Consider the following 20,046-nt stretch of genomic DNA (forward strand, 5'->3'; position numbering starts at 1 on the left):
AGAGTAGGACCTATAATAGGGTTTGCCTGTAACCTGGCCTGACAAATTAAGCCAAACTGTGCTTTTTCATTACCTACACATCCGTTTTCATTTTTCCCCCAGTGAAACCAATTAAACAATGCTTCCTTAAATTAGCCATTGATTTTTTTTGCGAGTGACACTTTACAAGAGGCAATAATAACTTTAAGGCAGTGTTACTTTTTCATTACTGACACTCCAGCTTTTAAGAGTAGGAACAAAAGACACCAACAATTGTCCAACATGAAAAAAATACTGCCTTAAATTAGACATTGATTTTTCTTTGGGTGTCACTTTTGGCTAAATGCTTTGCGGTAGAGAGTATCCCCACCAACCTGGAAATTGACGAGTTACTTTTGTCCATTGCACTTCTCTACACCAACCCACTCATGCTTGGTTGAACTGCTCTAAATGTGTCTATGCCTGTCAGTAAATCTATGAACTACATCTTCTTATCCTTACTGACTAATGTGGTTTTGAAACCTTACACAATATTTGTGTTTTATGCAACAAGAGGTTTTGTGTTAAGTTTGCTTGTGGAAATGACAACAAAAATGATATGTTCTATTTCAGTAGTTGCCATAGATAGCTCACCGAGATCCCATACTTCAATTCCCTTTAAAAAAATTTACTTGCTAATAAATCTGAAAATATTGTATTCATGGTAAAAAAAAATGTATATATTTTCATGGGTGACAATCACGCATATACCAGTTTTTCAGCACTATTTTATTACAGAATTTTGGCTATTGCTAATTCCATCCCAACCTGTATCTTTTTACAGAACTTCATCGTGGTGACTTAATTTTTTTCCTTTTTGAAGAATATAAAACAAAACATATGACTAAACAAAACACTTAAACATAGAATTGCAGATTGCAGTTGCCATTATTTTTAGACTATAAAATGACAGTTACAATGAGAAGCAGCAACCAATGTGCATTTACCTGATTATACATGGAAACCCTATTTCAGATATAACATGGATCTTTATAATACTATAAAATTCAAAATATTTCTGATACCTTTTTATTAAAATGCAACCCTCGTATGCAACACGTACATAATTTGTCTACAAACAAAAAGGAAAAAGTTAGATATGATTTGATTTCAGTTAGCATGTTTTTCTCTTTTTTTGTACGCATTCCTCACATTACATTTGACTTTAAAAGGGGACAGCAACATCGTGTGATAGGATATAAAAGGAATGTTTGTTTTGTACAATTCCCACATTGTGGCCTTGAAATATCGGATAACTAGTGTTGTGGCTGAATGAATACACATCATTAACATAAAAAAACATTTGTGTCATATAATGTAGGACAAATCAGAATGAAATGTTTGTTATAAATACGTAATTCATTAAGTTGACCGCTGGTGTGATATACACAACAATGCAAAGACTAAATAAGGTACAGTCGCTGCTTCATTTGTCTTTTAAATACAGGTCATTTGCATTACATATAATAAAGTATGTTTAGGGTGAATTTGATTGCATCTGACCGTTTGTGTCGAATTCCTACAGGTCTACACAGTCAATGCAGTTTTGAAAAGAAACCCAACATTCCGTCATATCATGATGCACTGTGGGTCAGTCAGTACTGGCAAAGGGGCACGTTTAAAACTGGTAGCAAGGCAGCATGTAGATGTCAACTAAGATTGTTATAATTACATTACTGTTTCAAGTCTAGAATTATGTCACTTCACCATAAAAGTATCTTAAAAGCATGTCATTACAATACATTGCAATATTCACTTAAATGAGTAAGAAAGTACACATGATGGAGATGAAAGGGCAATTGAACAAAAAGAGGACTGAGAGAAATAATTGAGGATGCTTCCTGCAGCTGTCGAAAAGATCAGGAGGATTTTTTTTTCTTCAAGCTCTGAGGATTCACCTGCCTAGACTGCAGGAATATGTCCATATGTGACCTTTGGCCTTTGAGTCCTGTCTCATACGAATACGGCATGCTCGGGGGGGGGAATCCCTCCTTTAATATCAACATAAACATCTGAAATGACCCAGTTATATAGCTAGCCCCCGCAGGTTCACACACTGTCACTCAGTCCATAAAGTGCACTCTCCATCCTGCAGCGCAGCTTGGACGTAAAAAAAAAATGGAAGAAAAAAGTTTGTGAGAGAGGGTGACTCGGAGTCCTCTGAATGACAAAGTCTCCCCCCCCCCCCGTTCGTAGCGACTGTGAAGTACACCAGTTCGGCGTCTTGGGGCTTTACGTTAATAAACGTAACCCTCGCTGTACGGGTGTGGCGGGTTGCAGTAGGGCCCCGCCTCCTGCACGTAGGCCATGTTCTCGTCAAAGTGTGACAGCGGCACGGTGTCCTCCTCGTTGATCTGCCGCTCCATGTCCGTCTTCAGCACGGGCCGCTGATTGTCAGGGAAGGCCATGGAGAACAGAGCCTCGGGGTCGCACACAAATTTGTACACGTATCTCTCCCCTGCCACCTGGAGATAAGATTAGATAAGATAAAATGAGATTAACTTTATTGTCCCCAAAGGGACAGTTGTCAGAGCCCATGGTTGACTATGGAGAAGAAGGTATTACAGCTAATCAAACGCGGAACCATCGTCATATGTCTCTTGTCAGGGTGCAGCCCTAGGCCTCTTTTACCTTCTGCATAATGCCTTTTTCGTAGTAATAGCGTAATGATCGGCTGAGTTTGTCGTAGTTCATAGCAGGTCGATTCTTCTGGATTCCCCATCGACGTGCAACCTTTGTTACACATATCCATGAACAGACAGACACATAAACAAAGGGGAAATGGTTATGGTGAAATGAATAGAACCAGAATGTCACAGAAAGATCACATTGTACAGATTAGTGGCTTCAGTCTTGTAACATATTCCTTATGCATAATAAGAGGTGAGAACATAACACACCCCGTTGCACAACTTCCCGGTAAGAATGCAATGACGTTGTCTAAATGTCAAAGCTTACTAATCCATATTTCCTAATAACAGCAATTAGAGTGGAACCAGACTCCACACCCCTTGACAGGGATGTGTTCATTAGGAACTTGTCACCCACCCAGTGGAGCAGGCAGCAGATGTTACAGCACCTGTCTACCAGACCACACAACCTCCCCATCCTCCATTCTAAAGCCCTACTCCTACTCTCTCTGTATACCACTCTCTCTCTCTCTCTCTAACCCTGTCTCTCTCTCTCTCTTTCTAACCCTGAATCTCTCTCTCCCTCTCTGCCTGGACCCAACACTAAAAACGTTGCACCCCCTTTCATGTCCTCATGCTCATTCATGTGTTACACCTGCCCGGGCCAAAGGCAGAATTTACGGCCACCCAAAGCCCAAAGTTAGCGCGTTTGGTCACCTGATGGTATGAATGGCCCCCCTGTTCGCTGCAGCTGGCTGGTCCCACTGAGTTGGGCCATGCGGACCGATGCCAAGTTACCCCCCCGACACACACACACACATACACACACACTCCTCTAACCATTACCCTACCAACACCGGACACTGACTGTGCCTCTCTGTCTGCGATGTGAGCGCACAAACCCAGACCTGTTCCATTTCAAAGGGCAGAACCGTCAACACCGTTTATATTTTTAGGAACAGGTTCATTGAAATATTTAGTAGGCCACTCTCCGGGTTGACAGTTTGTTTGATTTGATCAGATTTCATACTTTTAGCACGGGGTGAGGCAATAAAAAAGGAACATCAGTACATTGCCTCGTTCAAACGTTCCCTAACACGTTATCCTGACCGTTTGAAGAGCAGATTTCACCTCAAACTCACTTCAATGATCAGAATAATCTGGTCACTGTTGCTTGAAGGGACTAAGATACTCCATGTGGAATATGATGAGACAGACATGCTCTCACCTCCTCTGGCTCGATGAGTTTGAACTCCATTCCCCGGCCGGTCCAGGCGATAAAGTGAGAGTTGGACGGGTCGTCCAGGAGAGCCACCAGGAACTGCCAGAGCTGCAGTGAGCCTCGGCGCTGGTAGGTTGGACCTTCACGGTACAGACCTGACTCCTGCTTTATGTCACCTAGAGGGGGGATGGAGGGACGGGGGGGTGGAGGGAGGAGGGGGTGGTGGAAGGAGGAGGTTGTCATTTCACGTTTCAATGAATATCTTTGATTGAAATTACAAGTGAAAGCAGCAGTTTATGTGTTGACTCTTGGACATCTCACCTTCGACCTTTTCGGGGACCACGCAGGTGTCGTCGTAGAAATGTCTTGCGACTTTATCGAACATGCAGCCTGAGAGACGAGACAGTGTTGAGAAATCACGTTAGGAAAACGGCAACTTGGACGGGATGAATAACCCAACCAACATGCATGTCTCCGAGCGTCATCCCTCACCTTCAGTCCTGCTGCTGTGAGCCAGATAGCCGTCTTGCCTCAGGTAGACAGAATGGCAGCTAGGCACTTCTGCTGGAGACAGGGAAGAATGGGTGTTAGAAGCCCTTAAGGGAGCATTAGGACAGTATCAGCTATCTGAGAGCAGTCAGTTACTGCTCACTCACTGCACCACTACCCCTGATTAAAGAACATGTCTTCTAGCATGACACTGGATCTCAGCCAACACTAAGCGCACAATAAAGCGCACAATATGACACTAGTACTGAACAGTGCAGTGTCGTAGTCTAGGCTAAGCTCAAGATAACCTATTAGCAGCATTGGAGTAAATGTAGCATAAAATGTTGGGCATGTTTTCTGCTTGTTCTGTTTCTTCAGCAGTGAAGCATGATGGCTGTGATGGCTTTGTTTCACTGCCTACAACTTCACTGGTACTATTTACAACGGTATAATATTACACTGTATATGTCTGGCCCTCCTATAACATTACAGCTGCTGGTTACAATCAAAGGCCCGAAACAGTTACAAAGTGAATGGTCAATAAAATGACTAACCCCGTTAATTTAGGGCCATCAACATTTCTCTGAACTTCATCAAAGTAATGGGCTTGTAGAGGAAATTACTGCTAATGAAATTACCAGGCTCCCCTCCCATCCTCTCAACAGGCCTGGTCTAGTAAACAAGCTGCAGAATGACTGCTAATAAATTCCCCTAAATGGTCAATCTGGGATATAAAACATGCTGGAAAAGGGCTCCCTCTGTTCATCCACACCATTGAGATACTTGGAAACCTGTGTAAATGTTTGCAGGGTAGTGTTCATTAGGCACCAAACTGAAGACAACAGACTGAAATAAACCGTCCAGTGTGGCTCAGTTGGTAGAGCATGGTGCTTGCAACACCAGGGTTGTGGGTTCCACTCCATGGGGGAACAGTATGAAAACGTATGCACTCACTACTGTTAAGTCATTCTGGATAAGAGAGTCTGCTGAATAACTAAAATGTAAATATTGAGGACTCCCTGGATATAGAAACATTTGTTTTCTGTTGCAAATGTTTTCTGTAGCGCTCTCTTATGAACATGTCCCTGTTGAAAAGGGCTCATGTTACAGAGAGAAGGCCAACTTAAAGGGAGCTCAGTGCTGTTTATATTGAAATCTTTCTCTGCATGAGGCAGCAGAGTGGACGCCACATTCCACCCTGACTGGGCACACTATTACACCACTCCACAGTAATCTCTCCTTATGAATGAAGCCAGCAGGATTAGAACACCCCACCACCCCTTCTGCGGGGGCGGACTGTGACCAGGCACAGACATTAGAGCACCACAGGAAATGGAGCCCGGCACAGACACCCAAACCAGAACCCCCTGCGCTAATAATGGGTTAATCCAATCAACAGGCCCATTCCTCAAATGACAACTATCTGGTCTGATTAAAAAGAGGGTGACTTGATGCTGTGGTGGGTCCAAATGCTCAAGTATTTGGTTATATTATTGAGTGAAAAGAGTGTTCTTTGGTCGAATTTGTCATATTTCTCTAATGATGGACACTAAAATATAAATATACAGTATGCTACATTTTTCTACAGCTTTTACCCTAGTTATAGATTCAATGGTTGTAAAGATGGGGAGAGGTCTGTCCGTAATAAAGAGATGTTCTGCTTTTATGACACCAGACTTCACAAAGCAAGTCCTGCAGGCTGTATGTATAGATACGTAGGCTATGTATGCCGTTTTTAAATGTATGTAGTTCTGTCCTTGAGCTGTTCTTGTCTATTAATGTTCTGTATTATCTCATGTTTCATGTTCTGTGTGGACCCCAGGAAGAGTAGCTGCTGCTTTCGCAACAGCTAATGGGAATCCTAATAAAACACCAAAGACCAAATAAGATAATGACACCACAATATTAAATACAACATATTTTACTGTCTCTATTACTACCACCTCCTCCCCAAGACAGAAGAGGACAACTAACACACCCACTCACCTGAGTCATAGGTGAAATCCCTGGGCTCCTGTTTGATCATCATGGAGGGGGGGTACGTGGGGGGAATGGGCGCCCCCACCATGGCAGGGTGCTCAAACAAGGGGTCGGGGTACTCCTGCTTGAAGCCTTGTGGGGGGAACAGGATGTTGGGCTCAGACATCTGTCTGTGGTACATGGGCCTTCCGTCCCGAGACATCGACGGTGGGGAGGGGAACGAGTGGCAGGGCTCCGACAGCTGACGTCGAAATCTGACAAAGGCAAAAATATTACATTTTCACAAATTTTCATGATAACCGATTGAGACAGATGGACTGACATAAATACACATTTTTATACCTAAAGCTTGACAATTTATACAACCCGTTGTTTCTAATTAGAATGGTAGATCTAGATTCTGGTAAGCTGTACTGAATGTACTAAAATGATCAAATCAACTTAAAATGTGCACTTGAAACTATGTCGATAATGTTTTGTTAGTGCCAGTTTAAAGATGACGTAGTGGTAGCCTACAGTATACAGTAGCTGTGTAGTACAATACCTGTGGTCCATGGAGTAGGTGCTGTCCGGGAGGGGCTGGGAGGGCTGGAGGTGGGGGTACGTCCTGTCTGGTTTGGGGGTGGGGACGGCCGTGGGGGAGCCATGATGAAGGGGGGACACGGGGTTGCTGCAGGGGGGTGTCGCTGGGCTGGAGGGCTTCATGCCTGTTGGGTGTTTGTGCTGCTGGTAGGCACTGAGAGACACATGGGGTGGAGGGATCAGTCTGTTGTTGTTTTTACATTATGTCGACGCATGCCGTTTGACAAAAGCCATTGTAGTGTGGCCTAGTATTTCAACGCTATCCTTTTCCATATCCAATCGTCTTTTATGTTATAGTTATTGTCAAAATGACAGTTTAAAAACTTTTCGGGACAACATTTTGAATTTGAATTTTGACACATTTCCTTCTTTAAGAAAATATATATATTTTAGCGTATGTTTAGGGTTTAAAATACTTTCGTGTTTCCTCTTCTAGAATACATCTTCAAGATGATCCTTGACGTACACGGCACTGTAATATCACAAGCATATATCACAATGCCATATATCACAAGTCAAACCAATTCAACATTTGATGTAACTAGGCAATTCTTGTGCCATAGGCATTTTGGTTCATTTGAAAAAGCACTTTAGGTAGACAGTATATTATCCTAGATCTATTCCCCAAGTCAAGCGCATCCCACTTGAAACATTTAGCACAGCACCTGGCCTTTTGTTTCATAGGGAATGGCTGCAATTCCAATGTCTTGAACTCTCAAAATGGAAGGAAGTAATACAACTTTGAAAACAGGGTGGGAAGCCAGAAGTACTGTAGTTTATCAAGCAATCATAATGAAGCAGTCATTATCCATCTAACAGCGTGGATATATATTGAACAGCCTGTAGAGAGTGAAAAAAGACTGTACAAAATGTGACTCATTTTTATTTTCATCAAACCACATTTACCTGCAGAATCCTTGTGAGATTTCGCTACAGGTAAAATAAATACTACTTCAATATCCCACAGGATATTTTCCAAACCACCAAAACCTATGATGTTCATTTTTGGGTGTTAGTCTACTTCTTTGTGTGCAATCTGGTTCTGTTGGTTCCAGATATGGGAAAGTGGAACCTCGTGTGATACTGGCTGATGCAGATAGCTGGGATGTTTTCAACCTGTTAATACTTGTTTTATCAAGCTGAGGCTGGTGCTGTGGCTTACCTACCTGATGTTGTACAGGCACTTCTCCCCATAGTGGAGTTTGAAGGGCCGCTCCTGGCTACAGGCGGAGCCCAGCTCGGAGCAGGGGCTGTGAGGCTCCTTCTTGATCTTCAGCTGCAGTCCGTGGAATGCCACTATGACATGTACGTGTGAGAGGGAGGGAGGGAGGGTGGATGGAGAGGAGACATTAGATTGGTGACGTTGAAACATTTATTCAGTAACTAATTCATTATTTATCAGTACTCTATATGTCCAAATGTACAATAGTCATATAGTCCCCATGAAAAGTAAACCTAATTTAAAGGCCTTTCCACCACATACAAAATCCTTATTCAACACTTGGGTAATAGGTATACATGTCCAGTACTCCCTAAGGACAGGGCCGGGAATATCTATTCAGACTATTTCTATTTCTAAGTCCAGAATCCCAGTCTTTATCACTCACTGTAACTCACTTCTCGCAGTTACACAAGGGGAGTCTCTTCCTTCCTGAAATATGACAATCTCAAAGCAGGGCTAGACTCCACTAAATCCCTATCACGTTTCAGCTAACTGCCAATACTGTCCAGACAACACTAACAAGGCCCATTGATCTGAGCCCAGTCTCTGTACCTATGCCCAGTTTCCCACAGTGGCCTGTGCATTTAAGAAGCTGTTAAGTGCCAAATCAGTCCTGATTAACATCCCATCATCTTGAGTCATGATCAACACTAATTCAATTGGCCACGGTGATGAAAACCAAGTCAGTCAGGATCAAGTCAGTCCCGGGTACCTGCAGAGCTAGCGTGTCACCGCTAATAAACACACGTAGGCTACGTACGTGCACGGACATGCACACGCGGTTGCACCAGGCACATGCACAACTACTGAGGAGAGTATAAACCCAAAGTGCTTTACTTATGCAGAGAATAGGGCACAATCATTTCCTCATTACCGTTGACAAGAAGAGGTTTGTCAATCTTCATATTAAAATCTGCATCAGACACACTGTGACGTCAAAACAAAGTAGATACCGATCATGAAGGGAAGTGAAAATCAATCAAACTAAACAAAAAAACTAAAATTGCTTGTCTTTTCTCTGGTTATTTAGGGCTAGAACCATGCTCAACTGTCTACCTGGGGGATTGCCGGGCCACTGTATGTTTTTCTAGAATGTGCCTTAGAAAACAAGTCCTTTCCAGGGCTGATGACTGAGGAAGTAGTTTAGGGGTTGAGGAGCTGAGAGAAGTGGATGTTTTGAGTTTCTCACTGCTGACTGACAGCTTGGCCTGTGTGACAGTGTCACAGTATCTCTGTGTGGAGGAGTCGATCTGTCAACACCCCATCTGACGCCTGTGTCCCAGGGGACTGATGCACGGGGCACGTTGGGGCAAAGCACAGGGGATGTTCACAGGTCTTGCTGGCCTCGGTGGGGCGCGACCTTTACAGGTCATCGATCGGTGGTCAAAGTGATACCTCCTGAGGGGAGACCTTTAACGAGGTCGAACGGCGTCATAGGCGTCGCAGACACAGAGGCTGCAGCCTTATCTGGCTAATTAAAGGCTTATGGCAAGAGGGACAATAAGTAACAGAGACGTATTGTTTACTGTTTTGTGATGTACATGTATTTATTAATGGACATACACTGAATAAAAATATAAACGCAACATGTAAAGTGTTGGTCCCATGTTTCATGAGCTGAAATAAAAAATCGCAGACATCCCAGGCAGCACAAAAAGCTTATTTCTCTCCAATGTTGTTTACATCCCTGTTAGTGACCATTTCCCCTTTGCCAAGATAATCCATCCACCTGACAGATGTGGCATATCAAGAGGCTAATTAAACAGCATGATCATTACACAAGTCCACCTTGTGCTGGGGTCAATAAAAGGCCACTTTAAAATGTGCAGTTTTGTCACGCAACACAATGCCTCAGATATCTCAAGTTTTGAGGGAGTGTGCAATTGGCATGCTGACTGCAGGAATGTCCACCAAAGCTGTTGCCAGAGAATTTAATGTTCATTTCTCTACCATAAGCCGCTTCCAACATCATTTTAGAGAATTTGACGTCCAACTGGCCTCACAACCGCAGACCACGTGTAACCATGCCAGCCCAGGACCTCCAAATCCGGCTTGTTCACCTGTGGGATCGTCTGAGGGGGGTGGGTGGGGGTGCTGAGGAGTATTTCTTTCTTTAATAAAGCCCTTTTATGGTGAAAAACTCATTCTTATTGGCTGGGCCTGGCTCCCCAGTGGGTGGGCCTGGTATGCCCTCCAAGGCCGACCCATGGCTGCATCCCTGCCCAGTCATGTGAAATCCATAGATTAGGCCCTCATTTATTTATTTATTTATTTATTTCAGGTGACTGATTTCCTTATATGAACTGTAACTCAGTAAAATCTTTTAAATTGTTGCATGTTGCATTTATATTTTTGTTCAGTATAATTATGGTTTATGAAATGATGTATTTGTCCTACAACACAGTAAGTTACTATGCACATGAACTGAATGCGCTACAATGTTAAGAACAGCTCATGTGCTCTAAGAGAGGCACCTAAAATAGAGATGGAAATGTCACAATAGATTTATCAGTGGGGTGCCAAGGTACACCAATCAATATGGAAGACATCACCTGTAACGAGAACAGATAAACCTTTTTAGAATGTCAGGTCCATCAATGTTAAATTGCTGTGAATATCTACAGATTGATTTATCTAAATGACTGTGTTTTTTAAGAACAAACATTTCTGACAATTAATTACATCATTTAGAATTTCTCAAATATTCTATCAACTTCTTTGGCTGGTTTTCTGTACAAAATGAAAATGTCTTATGCTTGCCCACATTAATTGCATTATAATATTTTGATAACAAATTACTATTGTTTGTTTGGCTCTATTCCTTATTTAGAAACCAAACCATACATTTGGTTCAAAACAACATTTTGATCATTGATTTTTATAAATACAGATTTTTGTGTATTTGCATTTTGTCTCTGACTTTACGCTTTGCAGTGCACAAAGTAAGTACACACAATCTCTTTCATTGATTATTTTGGTTCCCTTATTTAAATCATATGTGAAATACCCCCCAACCAGCTATGCCGTTCACAGTGAATTTTCTCAATACATCCACTATATTGGCTGCAATCTAAGAAATGTCATTTTGGTGCCAATCATTCCTAATTACCACAAAACCCCCTTGAGGGCAACAGTTGTGTGCATTGGGTTACAAACTGTGTATTTTGGCATTTACAGTGAAGTCTACTTTTGGCAGATATTTCTCCAGTCCATTCATAAAATATCAGTCTTTTGGCAACAGGGGGGAAAAACTTCAATTTTCACACAGTGTAAGTGCTTGCCATTACTGTTAATGTTAGTAGCTCTTATCTGCTGATTACATGTGGTCTCATTTTACACCATCTACAGTACTTCTTCATACCCTGCTAAGTTATGCTAATGAGAGCTTGGAAACCACTAACTTTGAAGGTATTAGACAAAGTCTCCTCCATGAGCAAAGCCTTAAGATTCAATTTCTGGAAGTTTCCCCTTCAAATGTGATGTTAAGTATGGTTGATGGACATGGAAAAATTGTCCACAAGTGAGGTGATAAAAAGAGGACATGAATGCTTCTCTATGAAGCGCAAAAAATATGTCAAAAATATCAGCTTATATCAACAGTGATCTCAAAGTCTATTTCCATGTTTCCACCTGTTCTCTATGTCTATTTCCTCAGACTGTAAGGATGAATTGACTGTACGAGTCATACACCTCGTTTTACCTCTATTGACCTCTAAACAATCCCACCATCCTCTCTCTCTCTCTCTCCTTGGTGAAACCCATATTGGAGTCCTGCAGGCTGGGACGCCTGCTCGAGAGCCCAACCACAGTGCCCTCGCCCTCCCTCCCACCATCTGTTTGTGCCTCTCCAGTCTGCTCCAGCATGCCAACAGGACGTTTCCTATGGTCAGCAGTCTCCTACTACAATGGACACGATGAGCCCTGGATGGCTTTGAAGGACATGGGGACCTCAAGACCTTATAGATGTTACTGTGCAACCGTTTTGGATCCTATAGTGTCTATGTACCATACTGTACGTCTATGGAGCTCAGCGAAACTGGTAGGAGGTTCCTCAAAGGCAAACAGTTTCTTGAGACAAATGTAGAAATAAAAGTATTGAAATGAATAAAATATTCTGAGGTGAATATCAAACATGTGAGTGATAAAGGGGGGTAACGGTCATTACAGACACAGTTTCCTGCTTTCTCACTGTTGCACAGGTCTTTTGGCTCATCTAAAAGACATGTGCTATAGCACTGGATCCCACTGAGCTCCACTCACTCCATCTCTGTCTCCACGCTGGCTGACTTCCTTTATAACCACACTGTGCCAACAACAGCCTCGTCTCCACTCACTTTAAATGCTCATTGTACTGGGCCGCCAAGTGCATTATAATGTATAGCGCATTCATGTCAAGATATATTGGATTTCTTCCAGTATAACCACAACAAATACTGACAGTTACAGAGGATAAAATACTGTTGGAAAATATTGAGTTTGAGATGATTATTATATATATATATATATATATATATATATATATATATATATAAAACACTATCTGATTATTATCACTCATTGCAAATGACTCAAAATATTTGATCAATAAATAAACCCCAGTGCTATAATATCACAGCTCCCTCTTCCACCCCCTCTCTTCTGCACCTGTCTGCCAACCTGCAAGACTAGCTCTCCGGAGACCACATGTGAGAGTGAAGGTGGGGGTACTGAGAGACATGGAAAAACACACACACACACACACACACACACACACACACACACACACACACACACTCACACACAAACACATAAACTCACACATGCATACACAAATACAATAACATTGTGGCATCATATACTCACAGTTTTCAGTCTGGTAGTCTGGGACAAACTGCTCGTCATTGTCGGGAACTTGAGCTAGAGAAAGAAGCAGAGAGGAAAGGAAAAAGTGATTTTCATGCCGATGGACAACACCAGACTCATGATATCCAGTCTAGTCGTCTCAATCCTTTCTTTTGGCAAAAAGCCTCTAAAGACATAAAAAAGTATCTTTATGGACATGTATCTATTCATGAACAAAGCAATGTAAATGCAGAATCCCCCCAATGTTTATCCAAGTTAAAATGCACCAACGGACAAATAGAATGCAAATGGAGCAGCTAAAAGCTAAAATAACGGTCTTTAGGGAGAACCAATGTATTGTTCTTCCCCTCTTTCTCTTGATTGCATATGTCCTGAGGTTGTCTAGTCCGTTTTTTGATTATGCTGTAGCTTCAGGAGTTTGCTATCTCCACGCCGATAGCAATAACACCCATTGTTAACAGTAGCTAATTGAGTTCTTCCCCACTGCTGAATCCACCTGTACCTGCCGAGTTAGCTCTGCTCCAATCCAGACTGTTTCACCTATCATTCACACTCCTGTGCTTTCGGCTAATGCTAAGACAATGAAGGCTCTGCACAGGGTCCAATTAGGCATGTACATATTTATATCACACATATTTGCACTTTTTAGGTCCCTGAAGTTTGACGAGTTTGGAGAATTGTGGCAAACGGCAATATGAGAGGTTTAATTGTGTCATTAGCACGTCTATTTTTACGCACAAAGAGGTGGATTCTCATTATCACTGAATCAGTATCATGTCGAGGCAGGTCTGTATCACATGATCAAGTTTTGTATTTTCACTTTTAAAAATGAGAGAAAAGGAACGATCCAACAAAATAGAAAAATAAAAACTCCTATTTTCTCACAATATATGTGGTGTAAAAACAAGTGAAAAACTATTAGGTCAAGCCTTGTGTGAACTAATGTTCACTGTAAAACAAGTGCCAATACGAGACTGTTCTGATACACACTAGGAAAGATGAATAATATTGTATGGTGCAATACTGTATTGTGATAAAGATCAACATAACAGCAACTGAAGTATAATTGTAAAACCCTGTGCACCTGCTGACTTCAATTCTTTGTGCCAGCCAAGCCCCCTCTTGCAGTGGGATTGTGGTGTGCATTTCTGCCTCAATATGGCCATTGTAAGAACTACAAAGCACCTTTTCGTGCAAAATAATGTCCTACCTTGCCACTACAAATATTTACAGACCAGAACTTTCTCTCAATTCAAAATACTGGCTCCACCACAAAACCATGACTGGAAAACATTCACCCAGTGCCAGCCTGACCACTCAAAGAAAAGAAAACAATGTCTCCACCACAACCGTGTACAACTTCTTTCTACGTCAGGTTCGCTAGCACTGTGTAACACGCGCACTGCAGGCATCACACAGTCGCAAGGTTCAAAGCGAGAGGGGAAGAAGGATGGAGACGGACAGGCGGAAACGAAAGGAGAGGGGGAGATTCCTGGGGAGAGCACCAAAATTACAACTCCATTCACAAAAAGAGAGAGAGAAAGAAAGAGAGAGAGGGCGAGAGAGAGAGAAAAGAAGAGAGAAAAGAAAAACAGCCAAGCCCCATACACAGGCCCTGAGTAGTAGTGGCACATCCTTTGTCTTTTCCTCAGCCCGTTCTTTTCATCCCAGCCCAACACCATCAGGCTCCTGTACCTACAAGTGCTGTGTGTCTGATGGTGTTGGATTTCAAACAAATCTAGCTAGCGCGCCAGCAACAGGGCCGGGATGAAAAGAACGGGTTGAGGAAAAGATTTACTGTCTCCTTTTAAAACTGTCAATTCAATAGACCAGACTGCATCAATTATCATTTTCACATTTGCGTCAACATTTTACTTAAAAAATTACAGTATTCTAAAATTGTGGCAACCTCACCGAATAGATTTCAAAATGAAATTGATACTTGAAGAACTCCCAAAAAGAAAGAGAAAAATAGCCTTGGCCAAAATGGCCAGGTTAAGAACCCTTCAGCCTCTGGGTTTGTGATGTCAGAAATTCAGTCTGTCTCCCATAATTCCTCCTCTTATTTCCAATTACCTGAATGAATAAATCTTTGAAATAGGTAGCTAGGTATTCCTTTTCATCTTAATGGACAGGAAGTCATTTATTAAATCTACTTCAATCTTGAAACGTACATCACAATGATCCACGACATGCAGAACTGTACTCCTTACAGTAATATCTATATCAGGAACCAAGTCCTTTTTCCCCCACTTAAATACTAAAATATTAAAACGACATCTTATTCTTTTACAAGCCCTGCGGTATATACTTCATAATCTAACTGGCGGAGAGTAGCTGGTAAAGTATTCCAATATCTATTTCAAAGCATACTTTTCATTTTTAAAACTCCTAAATTACACTGCAAGCATTTTTAAACGTATTAAAGAATAGATGAATCTCATCAATGATTAAGTTGCCTATCCACCTGTGCAAAGCAGGGAGAAATATTTTTCTACCTCTTTGGAAAATGTAATAACCTCAAAAAACTTACCAGAAAAACATCACAGTTGATAGAGTATAATAAAAAAGTATATTATTGGTTAAGGATCTACACTTTAGACCTTAACATTACGACTAGAATCATCTGCCAGTAGAGACTAAGGCCTACTGGATAAAGAAACAGGTTGTCTTGTTCAATACTAATATAGTGCAACAGTAGAGCTGAAGAAAATATCTAAACAATTTACCATAAGTACACATTTTTGTAGATGAATTTCAAATATGTGGTCTGAATATAAATCATCAAAAGTTCAATCTGTCATCAAACCTCGATTCCCCTCAAAGCTTGAGAGACCAACAATGAACAAAAGCCCTGACACTGACATAGATTGAACAACAAAAGAATGATGTCATTATTGATACCAAATGTAGCCTAATTCTAATCCAAACTATATTTGTTTTAAATAGTTAGCTGACACAAGATGTGGGCATGTTTTTGTCATCCATAATGCAGTCCACATAAATCAATGATGTGTAGTGCATACAAGGAGAAAAGTAAATATGCAGTGCATTGGGGTGGCAGGTAGCCTACTGGTTAGAACATTGGGCCAGTAACCGAAAGGTTACTGGATCGAATCCTCGAGCTGACAAGGTAAAAATCTGTCGTTCTGCCCCTGAACAAGGCAGTTAACCCACTGTTCCCTGGTAGGCTGTCATTGTAAATAAGAATTTGTTCTTAACTGACCTGCCTAGTTAAATAAAGGATAATTTTTTTTTTTTTGAGAAAGATGTCCCACCTACAGAGATAAACTTAGTTATACTGTGTAGAGAGGGAACTCATGGTGCATATACAATACGAGTTAAGGTGATGGGACCAAATCATACAGCACATAATGTTGTGGGCTTGTTTTGGTCCCTAAGCAAGCGGCAAGTACAAACTTCAAGATTTGTCATGCATGCATACAATCATATTGACATGGGAAATTAAAATGATTAAAAAGTCATGTAGATGACTTTTATAGAAGCTACAAAGAACTCACACGTTGAATCAACATCCTACATCAAATTTACACCACTATTGACTCAGAGTCAGAAACTTTGTGATTTCATGTTTTAAAACCTAATGCCAATAACATAGATTGGACATACTGCATATTATAATTTATAGGTCACTCTAAATGTAATCAAAGCAATAATAACATCCAGAAATGTAGTAACAAAAGTTTTAAAGAATAAAAAGCCATGTTTTTCTGTTAATCATATTGCAGCTTATTAGCAATCAATTGTAAGGAAGAAACATCGCACACTAATGCAAATGTGCCATGCAAAGAAAAGCATTTTCAATATGTAAATGATATTCAAGAGAAGAAGATCAAATGCAGATACAAACAGACTAATACGTTTACAAACTTAGACATGCACAAACACAGGAAACATGCATCTTACAAAAATGGCACAGGCACAATATGATCAATATTCTTTACTAACCAAAACTTCTGTGCTGCAAACAGGGCGGAAAGAAGACACCCGCGCTTAAGTCCTGAAGCATCACGTCTGAGTTATACCACACAGAGCAAGTCTTGCCATTAGAAAATAATTATTAAATAAAGAAAAACAAAAATTAAACTCTCAACAAAAAACAAGTAAATCCGTTATTTTTCTTCCGAAAGAAAAATAAAGAAATGGAGAAGACAGCTGATACTACAGCTATGGAGGATGATCTTTAGAGCGATGCGCTGAGAGGAAAAGAAAGAGATTGAGTGAGGGAGGGAGTGTGAGAGAGAGAGAGCGATAGAGAGTGAGTGAGAGAGAGGAGATGGTAGAGGACCGGTGGAGGTGGTACGGTGGTGGCGGCTTGCGTGCGTTAGCTCTTGCCAAAAGCAGAAGAGACAGTGAGCAGCGGAGAGCTTTCTCCTGGTAATTTGTGATGACACTCTGGGTAGAGCCTCCTCAGTCTTCCTCAAGACCACGCTAACACAGTCTCTAATGTATGCATGACACACAAGGTGCCTCTTCCACACAAGCTTTAATTGGACTGCACGTTAGTAGGAATGGAACTTGGGGACGATTTTTTCTACATTTCTACCTTTCCCTTTCCCTTTCTCCAATTCTCTTACTATGTCTTTTAAACCAAGTGAGCTTGTTGAGCATCGACACTAGAGTAAATGTGTAAACACTTACCTTCCGCCAGCCAGGTCTCTTGCAGTTGACTGAGGTCCTGGAAGAGTTCTAGGAGAATAAAACAATGGAGGACAATCATGGAGGGGAAGAAAAAACAGGACAAAAAAGCTTCAGAAACAATTCCCTCCACTATGACATGCTAATAGGCTTAGAGTGCCACTGGAGGCTTGGCCAGATGATTCAGAGGCACGTGTGTAACTAATAACAACTCAATTTGGGTCTGTAGCCACTGACAGATGCTCCTTGCAATCTTCACAGGTGAATGTCTTGTAATTGAGATTTTGCTTACGAGTGCAGGTGGCCACAAACCAATTGAATTTTGCTAAATGTTAAGAAGCCGTGAAATGAACTTTTCCCTCCCCTCTGCTCTACCTACCTTCAGTGTCCAGGGCCAGGTCAGAGTTAATTAATTTTATTTTTCTGTCATTTGCTGGTCTCTCGCTGCAAGAAGTCTTCCCTTGTGGCCTCTAAACGGGAGGAAACAAATCAATGTTTCCCACTGGAGTGATTCTGTTGTGTACTAGCCACAGATGACAGCTGAGAGAGCAATAGATGGCCATCAATCACACAGCTCACACACTTTTAAACTTGCCCAGCCTTTTTCTTTACCTATAACTACAGAGGGAATGCAACACTTCAGTGATTACTAGTAATAAAGTTATTACAATATTTCTTAGAATATATAACCTCATGTATTACACAGTAATAGTTTAAATATGACGCTATCCGTTCATACATCTGCACATGGAGGTGACTGAGCGACCAACTGAGTGACCAGCGTGCAGGTTTTACATCAACTTAATAACACAGTAATGAATAACAATTTCCTGATATCTAAGTGCTGTTTATTTGTTATGTGGTCTCGGGTTATACGTAAAAAAAAAACGTGTCTCTCACTCACATTGGATTTAATAAAAGGCACTTGTTGGTCTTGAATCCCATCCATTCTCCAACGCTAATGCTCTACTTTAATTGATAAGCAATTAGCCAGAATTGTCCGCGGAGTGTGCCGTCCGACCACCCTATATCAAGATGGATTGGGGGAAGAATAAAATGAATGGACCGTCTAAACTTGCCGAGGTAGTCGACCTGAAACAGTTTAATTCATAAAGGTACAAACACATTCGCAGTGAACTTGTACTACGATTATCCCACTACAAAAGTAAATAATTGACATATTAGCTGCATAGCTCTCAATGAGTTGTGTTTACTCACCTGTGTAAAGAGGTAGGCTATGCATAAGGTTGTTTACAAACGGTCCACTTCTAGCTATAGGCTGTGCGCAAGGATGGCGATAAATACTGAGAACAACCACCTAACGTGACCAAAAGCTGGGCTGAATAATACTCTAACGCATGTCGTAAACACAAAATAGAAAATAAAAGAATAGGGACACTCACCTAATTAATATGCGCCGCATTCATTCGCGGGTTTCTGTCTGTAATTAGTAAGAAACAAAAGTCAGCGATGTGAAGCCCGCTGCTGATTCTGCCGGATGAAGCTCGCGCACACTCAGCTCTGGTGTTGCTTTCGCGCCGCTTGGCTTCGCCTCCTGGGGCCTCCCATGGAAAAAGAAGGCGCTCCGTTTCCTATTGGTTGTCAGTCTTTCACTGGATCCGATTTCCACCCTTCAATCAGGCACATTTTTAATCATGTGTGTTTAACTTCTAAAGAGAACAACTTGTGAAGAACAGTGTCACAACTGTGTGTCTGTCTGTCTGTGTGTGTGTGTGTGTGTGTGTGTGTTTATTTGCTTGCATGCGCATGTCTGTTTTAAACTTTTATCACTTTGCACAATGTTTCTCAAAAATTGGGCTTTTAAAAATTAAATTATTATACTATTACTTTATGCTACATTTGAAGAAGGAAATAGGTTACCTGTGTACAGAAGCTGTTTTGTTTTGTTTGAGAACATGCTTCTCAAAGCACGTTCTTGATCAAACACACACACACACACACACACACACAGTCACATACCCACACAGTAGCATTCACACACAGTCGCATACACAGTCGCATACACACACAGTCACATACACACACAGTCGCATTCACACAGTCACATACACACACAGTCGCATTCACACTGTGACGGCCCTGAATGTTTCTGAACCGTCTCAGTGCTTCTCCTTCAAATAGGGCGCTATCCTTTTAATTCCCAATTAAATAGCCAGCATCAGCTGCGCAAAAGTGGGGTTGTGATGGAAACATGAATGAGGATGTGTTCGACCCTCAGTTCTGAAGCTTCTCTCTTCCGTTGTTGTGTTGCTGTAAAAGTGTGCTTTGTGTAGCCTAATAGAAAATCTACCCAGGATCGGATCCACTCTTTGCGTCTGTGGACTACACCTCTCCGTTGGTTTTCGTGGCCTTTCTCCGCTGGAGATCTGTCGGCGGATTGG

The 20,046-nt window shown here is 41.5% G+C and overlaps 1 protein-coding gene across 6 annotated transcripts; it reads right to left on the reverse strand.

Moving 5' to 3' along the window:
- Nucleotides 1-728: 728 nt before the first annotated feature.
- Nucleotides 729-19,161, reverse strand: LOC115177003 (ETS translocation variant 1). Of its 6 annotated transcripts, XM_029737438.1 has the most exons (15): nucleotides 19,048-19,161; nucleotides 18,863-18,923; nucleotides 18,549-18,669; nucleotides 18,024-18,114; nucleotides 17,648-17,695; nucleotides 16,955-17,020; nucleotides 12,986-13,039; nucleotides 8,088-8,217; nucleotides 6,884-7,075; nucleotides 6,346-6,593; nucleotides 4,363-4,434; nucleotides 4,192-4,260; nucleotides 3,877-4,046; nucleotides 2,650-2,751; nucleotides 2,256-2,483 (listed from the first exon to the last, which is right to left on the reverse strand). In XM_029737438.1, the coding sequence occupies exons 3-15, from the start codon at nucleotides 18,591-18,593 to the stop codon at nucleotides 2,256-2,258; spliced, it is 1,515 nt and encodes a 504-aa protein (XP_029593298.1). In that variant the 5' UTR covers nucleotides 18,594-18,669; nucleotides 18,863-18,923; nucleotides 19,048-19,161. The 6 variants fall into 6 exon arrangements, with proteins under 6 accessions (XP_029593299.1, XP_029593298.1, XP_029593300.1 ...); XM_029737439.1 differs by lacking the exon at nucleotides 18,863-18,923 and having other exon boundaries at nucleotides 729-2,483; nucleotides 19,048-19,158; XM_029737440.1 differs by lacking the exon at nucleotides 18,863-18,923 and having other exon boundaries at nucleotides 4,363-4,431; nucleotides 19,048-19,157.
- Nucleotides 19,162-20,046: the final 885 nt, after the last annotated feature.

The sequence above is a fragment of the Salmo trutta genome, chromosome 37, assembly GCF_901001165.1.
Source record: "Salmo trutta chromosome 37, fSalTru1.1, whole genome shotgun sequence".
NCBI classification, from domain to species: domain Eukaryota; kingdom Metazoa; phylum Chordata; class Actinopteri; order Salmoniformes; family Salmonidae; genus Salmo; species Salmo trutta.

Excerpts from the sequence above, each read along its gene's own strand:
- LOC115177003 (XM_029737439.1), bottom strand. The coding sequence starts at position 18,593 with ATGGATGGGATTCAAGACCAACAAGTGCCTTTTATTAAATCCAAT. Across the intron at positions 4,435-6,345 it reads GGATTTCACCTATGACTCAG|CAGAAGTGCCTAGCTGCCAT; the intron begins GTGAGTGGGTGT and ends CCCTGTCTCCAG. Across the intron at positions 4,047-4,191 it reads GGTCCCCGAAAAGGTCGAAG|GTGACATAAAGCAGGAGTCA; the intron begins GTGAGATGTCCA and ends TCCCCCCTCTAG.